This window comes from Asparagus officinalis, chromosome 9 (assembly GCF_001876935.1).
Source record: "Asparagus officinalis chromosome 9, Aspof.V1, whole genome shotgun sequence".
Lineage (NCBI taxonomy): Eukaryota > Viridiplantae > Streptophyta > Magnoliopsida > Asparagales > Asparagaceae > Asparagus > Asparagus officinalis.
The window spans coordinates 60,194,782-60,201,779 of record NC_033802.1 but is presented as its reverse complement, the minus strand read 5'-3'; the positions used below and the strand labels follow the sequence as shown (position 1 = coordinate 60,201,779).

The 6,998-nt window shown below is 35.3% G+C and overlaps 1 protein-coding gene across 1 annotated transcript in view; it reads right to left on the bottom strand.

Annotated features, from left to right (window-relative positions):
• LOC109824580 (11-beta-hydroxysteroid dehydrogenase 1B-like) overlaps nucleotides 762–6,998 on the bottom strand; it is a 12,619-nt gene continuing 6,382 nt past the window's right edge. Inside the window, exons 2-7 of the mRNA XM_020391211.1 lie at nucleotides 5,287–5,516; nucleotides 2,797–2,989; nucleotides 2,599–2,684; nucleotides 1,948–2,079; nucleotides 1,699–1,863; nucleotides 762–1,293 (exon numbers count right to left, since the gene is read on the bottom strand). Of these exons, the coding sequence (XP_020246800.1) occupies nucleotides 967–1,293; nucleotides 1,699–1,863; nucleotides 1,948–2,079; nucleotides 2,599–2,684; nucleotides 2,797–2,989; nucleotides 5,287–5,472 (1,089 nt within the window). The 5' untranslated portion in view covers nucleotides 5,473–5,516 and the 3' untranslated portion in view covers nucleotides 762–966. The remainder of the gene's footprint in view (nucleotides 1,294–1,698; nucleotides 1,864–1,947; nucleotides 2,080–2,598; nucleotides 2,685–2,796; nucleotides 2,990–5,286; nucleotides 5,517–6,998) is intronic.

Below are 6,998 nucleotides of genomic sequence, written 5' to 3'. Positions count from 1 at the left end.
AGGTTCGGTTCCCACTTCAACCTGCGGTGATGTTAGAATATATGTCCCCCTCACCGCAACCTCAGAGCTTTGGGCTTTAACAGATCGATTTTGTAAACATTAAATTTATCATAGAATTAAGTTGACATTTTATGGTTAAAGGTCCAAAAACATTGATTGCTTGGACCTTTAACCTCTGTTTTCGGTTGCTCTGTTTAGTTGCTTAGTCCTTGAATCAGGTTTGGGCGAAATTAGAGGCTTAAGTCGACATTTTATGGTTAAAGGTCCTAAAACATTGATTGCTTGGACCTTTAACCTCTGTTTTCGGTTGCTCTGTTTAGTTGCTTAGTCCTTGAATCAGGTTTGGGCGAAATTAGAGGCTTAAGTCGACATTTTATGGTTAAAGGTCCTAAAACTTGGCAGTTTTGAAAGCTCAATATTGATTGCTTGGACCTAAGAATATTGATTGGGTCGTCTCTAGATTTCTCTTTATTGAATCACTCGGTTTCATTTTGAATTGGTCACTCTCTCTTCCGTTTGAATTATGAGATGTTAGGTGAATCCTTAGTCTTCTGGTTATGAACTTGTAATCAATTATTAATTTCTGACTCGTGTATGGCTAAAGCAAGGGATTTAAATTGAGATTTGATGATGTGTATTCTGTAGGAATCTTATTCTGTAGGAGTTAAATTTCGGCTCGTGGCCAAATATAAGTCACTGGGGAGAGGCTCCTTACGCTATAAACATAAACATGCTAAGAAGACAAAGCTGAAGCTTGCATGTTCGATATAGTTCATAATATGCATTAATCGAATTCTGCATTTTCTCAGTTATCATTGTACATGAATACTGCAATAGTTACACTAGAAATAACCAATATGATGAATACTTTCCTCAATATTTTAATGCTCTCTCTCTACGGAAGATAAATCAAATTTATATAAAATAAAATACATTTAATAATCCCCACCTGATCCCTACTCTCATTCAACCAACGTACACTTTAATTCCCCGATCGTCAGTCAACACACAGTCACTACCACCTGATCGAATGGAAGCTGGATACAAGAATTTCTTAGCTCCAGTAGCCTCCAGTATCTTCTGGCTGAGAGTCTTGCCGGATGAGCTTCCAGGTTTAGCGACGTAGAACGAGCGAGAGAACCAGTCCACGATCTCTGGAGCGACGCACATTACCATGTGCAGAGGCCTGTACCATGACGGCCATGTCACGTAGGTGTCTCCTCTGCATGCGCTGTCGACTACCACTTCTGCGCACTTCTCTGTGTGTCCTACTGGTAGAGGGCCAACCTGAACCTGTAAAATTTGTATTTTATTAAATTGATTAATTATTTTATAAATTAATTATAAATCATCGTTAATTAATTTACGTAACTTAAAAAACAACTATTAAATCTTTAACAGTAGTTAGGTCGGAGGGTAAAAGTTAGGAAAGGGAACAAATTGAAGGGAATTTTAGCTACTTAACCTGTGTACGTGGATTTGTAGGTTCATATTTCGAGTGACGACCTCTGTTTCACTGGTCTAAAAGGGTTATTATAACTCTTTTGTAATTTTAGCATTCGGAAAATCAAATAGATTAATTCACCTTATTTCACACGTAATTTTTTTTTTTTTTTTTTGTATTAGACATGTATCAGACATGTTAGGAAGGACTGAACTCTTCTTAACACACCGAAAAATTGCAATTTTAGCACTTACATCTCTAACTTCTTCGTTGATCCCGTACTCTCCTCCTTTCTGAAGAGCTTTTCCCCTTGTGAGCTCAGAAGCAACATAGCCCAGTGTCAGTATGGTGATCTTAACCTCAGGGCCCAACTCTGCTCTCAAAGTCTCATAGAACCTAATAAGTGCACCTTTGCTTGCCTAGAAAAAAAAATGGTCATAACAAAAGTTAGAAACTAGATTGATCCTAGATTATGATGCTTAATTTAAACATGGAAATCTTACATTGTAAAAGCTCAATCTCGCAGTTGGAAGTCGACCAGCCATGGAAGCTGTGACGATGATATTTCCACGGCTTTTCTTGAGGTGAGGGATGGCATAATATGTCGGATATACGGATCCCCAGTAGTTGACATCCTGATAGAAATAGAATTATGGCAAGATTAGCCAATATTGTAAGTATTTTATGTAAGTATTTAAATTATGATCTGTATTATAGTCATTGGACACTACTCTGTGTATGAACAAGACATTTATATTGTGCGAATCGGTTTTATTTTTTCAAAATATGCTCTTATGACACTGCTTCAATACATTCCTGTTACTTATTTAACTTAAAAATACATGTGGTGTTGGGTTTTATTATTTGAGGAACTAAAATTTACTTAAAAAAAGTTAATTTCTCAAAACTCCCTTAAAATTTAGTCATTTGCTACATACACAGACGTACCCGCTCTCCCTCCAATTGATGGTATTTTCCTCAGTAAAATTCCCAAGTGGTCATTGATTCATCCATTGTAGAAATCTCCAAATTCATTTTATCGTTATTATAACTTTAATTTAAATTACACAAAATTGAGTATATTATACATATACATACAGAAATGTATTGCATTGATAACCATGTCATAAACTCGGAATTGTATGTTTTGTTACCATGACTTGTCTGAAAGCAGAGATATTCGTGATCTCTTCAAAGAGACAGCTCGAGAAAATTCCAGCATTGACGACCAAGTGATTCACTGCAAAGAGTACATAAACAACGATATCATATAGGTTCATTCGTTCGACGAAATCTTTTAGGTTCATTCGTTCGACGAAATCTTTGAAAGGTATGATTATGTTGACACTCACATTGTCCAAAATGAGCTATGGCTTCGTCAATAACCCTTTTGGATTCAGAGCAATCGGATATGTCCGCAGGGATCACGAGCACATCAGGAGCTCCGTTGTTTTTTGCAGCCTTGGCCACAGCCTTGAGCTCAGCCTCTCTCCTTGCCGCAAGCACTAGGTATGCTCCTCTCTTTGCATACCGATAAGCTAATTGCTGTTATAAGAAAGAGAAGAAGGGAGTGATGAGTTTGACTCTGATAATAAGTTTTTAGAGGAAGGAGTATATGTAAACTGTTAACTGTAAGATAACATTGCTCAAGCATATGAACTGTAGGGGTTAATGGCTGATAGACCCCTGTAGGTTTACTGTTTTAAACTTGCTATCCTTCTACTTTAATTTTTGTGGAGGCAACCTACTAGTGAAGTTTTTTTTGACTCTTTAGCCCTCGGAAAGAGAAGATTGCTTTCTGTTAAAAGAGACCCCAGAGGGTGAAAGAGTCAAAAAAAAATTTACTTACGGATGGATCTACAGGCGAAAATTTAACTAGAGGGGGTAAGCTCAAATTCAAAACAGCAAGGCTACAGGGTTCACGTTTTCGAAAAAGCCCGAAAATTGACTAATACATAAATAACAGAGATGAGCTTATGTCAACTTAAGTGGATATGAGGTATTGTCCACCAAACTTTGTATCCACTCATCTTGTCTTTAGATTTATACCATCAAGAGATGCATAAACCTCAAAAGACTCTTCATATCTTTCACGGATCCCAAGGCAACATCAATGGATAAAAAAGTTGGTGGATGATTAGCTCCTCTCCACTTAAGTTTACATGAGATTTTCTCTAAACCACATTTCGCAAGTGAAAAAACTAATGGGCTTTAAGGCTTTTGGATTGGGCCGTGGACTGAGCAATCGGTGGGCGCTTTTGATCTTTAGCGAGGCTGGACATTTGAGAGAATAAAAGTTGTTCACCCAACCACGAAATGAGATGGTTGGTTTGGTGATTGTGTAGAATGCAAAAGGGTAAATAATATATCTTGTGAGGAGACTGTTGAATAAGACAGGTGTTATGGGCAGTTAGGAGGTTGGGCTACCCATATTAGTTTTTAATATTGATGATTTTGTTAAAAAAAACAGTAATATGGACTATGACTGTCAACACTTATTAACATTAATTCTATATCTTATTTATTTATTGTTCATTTATCTTTCTCTTTTCTTTTGTTCATGATTTTGATGTGATCATGTCTATTGAGAGTAGGTTGTTGTTACTTTTTTGAAGCAACCATAAATTCCACCCTGCTTTTGGGTTTATAATTGACTGTGCTCCTACTTTCCTTTTGTTGTGGTGCAATTTAATGCGAACATGGTGATAACACAATTAATACATCACATATGAAAAGGAGTGCCTACACACAGGAATTTGTCCTTCAAGAGGTCAATTCAAAACCATATTAATGGCACTTATCAACCAAATCTGATACTGACAAACTTTGCTTTTAATATTAGAAATTTTTTTTTATATGTTCTCTTCTATACTTATACCCGGAGGATCTAAAGATTTACTATTTATATTACAGTAATACTACAATAAATTATTGTAACTATATTGTTGTAGCACAAACAAAACACTGTACCATTTAAAAATTTATTATGGTATTTACAAAAATATTGTGTATTTAAAAAATAACTGTAGTAAAAATAAAAAAAGGGTCTGTGCTTTGCACGGGGTGCACACTAGTATTCTAGTGAAAACAGTGACTGAGTCAACTCTCATACGCATGTAAAGAAGTTTTTAAAGAGAAAAAAGTGCAAATAAAAGACGCGTGTTTTTTTATTAAATCAAAATATGCATATCGATTGTTACGAAGCTTGAAAGTTTATTCTATAAGGAGGCACAAATTAATTAAGTTGCATTGTTACATTAATAGTACAATGTACAAACCCTCTAAACCCTTTGTGAACTCTTGTTAACATAACAAACCATTAAATAAATAAAGGACAACAAGGTGCTTTGTTACAATGAAAAATATGTTTATATCTTCTAAACTATTCACGCCATAAACTCAAAGCTAACCATAGGTGCGACTCTCTGCCCTTTTGATTAATCATTTTGTCACCCTTAAGCAGTTTTTTTAACCATCACTTTGGTGGCTAAGTTCAAACAAAACCATCTTCCCTCTTATCTCTACATATTATGTGGATGTCATATAACGTCAATATATGTCTATATATTACAGAGAAATCGATACTCTGATATTTCAATGTGTCGTAAAAAGACTATAATCTCTTATAGTTGTTGAACATACGCCTCGTACATGTAGCAAAAGAAATGTAAATGCCTTTGGATGTAAGAGAGCCTGAATGCTAATAATCTTGGGATGATACATGATTAACCCTATACGTACATGAGATTAGTGAAATTAAGGAATGGTATATGATTAATCCTCTCTAGTACATGAGATGTCTGCGCAGTTAAACCCGGAAAATGAGGATCGAAAGAGCTCACCTCTCCGATGCCTGATGAAGCGCCGGTGATGAGCACCACCTTCCCTCTCATGTCCTCTTTCAAAAATGGTCTTGCGAACACAAACACAGCCAATCTCCATAGCAAGGAGATTGGCACATACACAACCAAAACTATAGCAATGGCTACATGCACTAGTATACTCAAAACCCCATTGAAAAGATCCATGAGAGAGAAGAGAGAGCGAGTTTAGAGAGAGAGAGAGAGAGAGAGTTTGGATGGAGTTTTTCCTTTTCTTTTTTTAAGAGGTGAATTTAGTTCATGAGGCAACGGCCCTAATGAGCCTTTATATGCGCAGCAGACCATGGGCAGAGGTTTGTAGGTCCAATTAAAGGTAGGTTGCTGAGTTCTGGTCACCGTCCTGTGATTAATATTTACACACTTCCGAAAGTAACGGAGGAGAAACAACCCTAAGTGGTCCGTTGACTTGGGCTTGAGCGCCTTAGCACAAAAGTTAAAAGGGTTGATTGGTATCTATGACATGTCCATTTTTTAATTTTTAATTATTATAGGTATTGTAATATTTGTTTTATTCACTCTAAGTCTGAACTTTGAAAGAGGGGCATTGTACACCCCGGAATTTACTTGACCGGTACTAAGCCAAGTTCCTTGCAAATTCATAATAATAATGTAGGACGTTTAACGTATAATTTTATGGATGAGCGGGTCGATCACGAGCTAAATGCATGTATATACGTATTATTAACTTTCGCAAAGAAACGATCATATCTTTCAACTTGGAAGACAGATTCTGATATATTGTATATGTAAATCGATTATCTTGACGAGGGTGGGGCTAATCGGATGGTCAGATTTTCAAAATCTCATCACTAATGCCCAATTTTGATAGAAATTTGAAAATAACTAGTTTTGAGTTTATTTTTAATCCAAGATTTATTATTTCTGCGCTGCATTAAATAATAATAAAAAGTTATAATTAAAAAAATATAGTAAGAGAGTCCCATGATGCCAGTTTACTTTAAAGGGGGTATTAGTGATGGGACCCATGCTTCGTCATGAAAGCTTCACATAAGTCATGTAAGTCATTTTCAAGGAAAAACGGTAGAAAAGAAGCCAACTGCTTCCCAAAACTTTGCGTGAATTCTCAGCGTGTAAGTTTTAAGATAGGTGTTTCTACAAGAAACATAGCTCATGAAGATCTTTTCATGATTTTTTTATGAGGCATGAAACTGGGGCAAGGTAAGTAAAGAATTTATTAACTAGAAAAATAGATGCAAATTATACATGAATTAAAATTGAGAGAAGGGATCTGAAATTCTGGTTAAAAAAAGAGATCTAATTTATGAACTTTCTAGTTGTACTAAAGAAAACTTTATAAATTACATTAGGACTATAATAAAAAAATAGAAAACACAAATTCAAAATTATCCCTAGATATTTGTTTTACATGGGCTAATAAAGTCTACAACGCACCAATGATAACAATGCCTTTATGATAACTTTTTTGTGTCATGTACATAATTCTTTCACTTTCTTAAGTTAATTGCCATCGCATCCTTCTTATTTGCTTTTAAGTTCTCTAGAACTTTTGCTTATCTCTACTATCTCTTGTCTCATTAATTATAATATATTACTTTTCATAATTAAAACATTTTATAAAAAAAATCTGTTGCTTGTATAAGATCAAACCATTTCAATTGAAACAGACGTATTAACCATAATAATAGAAATAA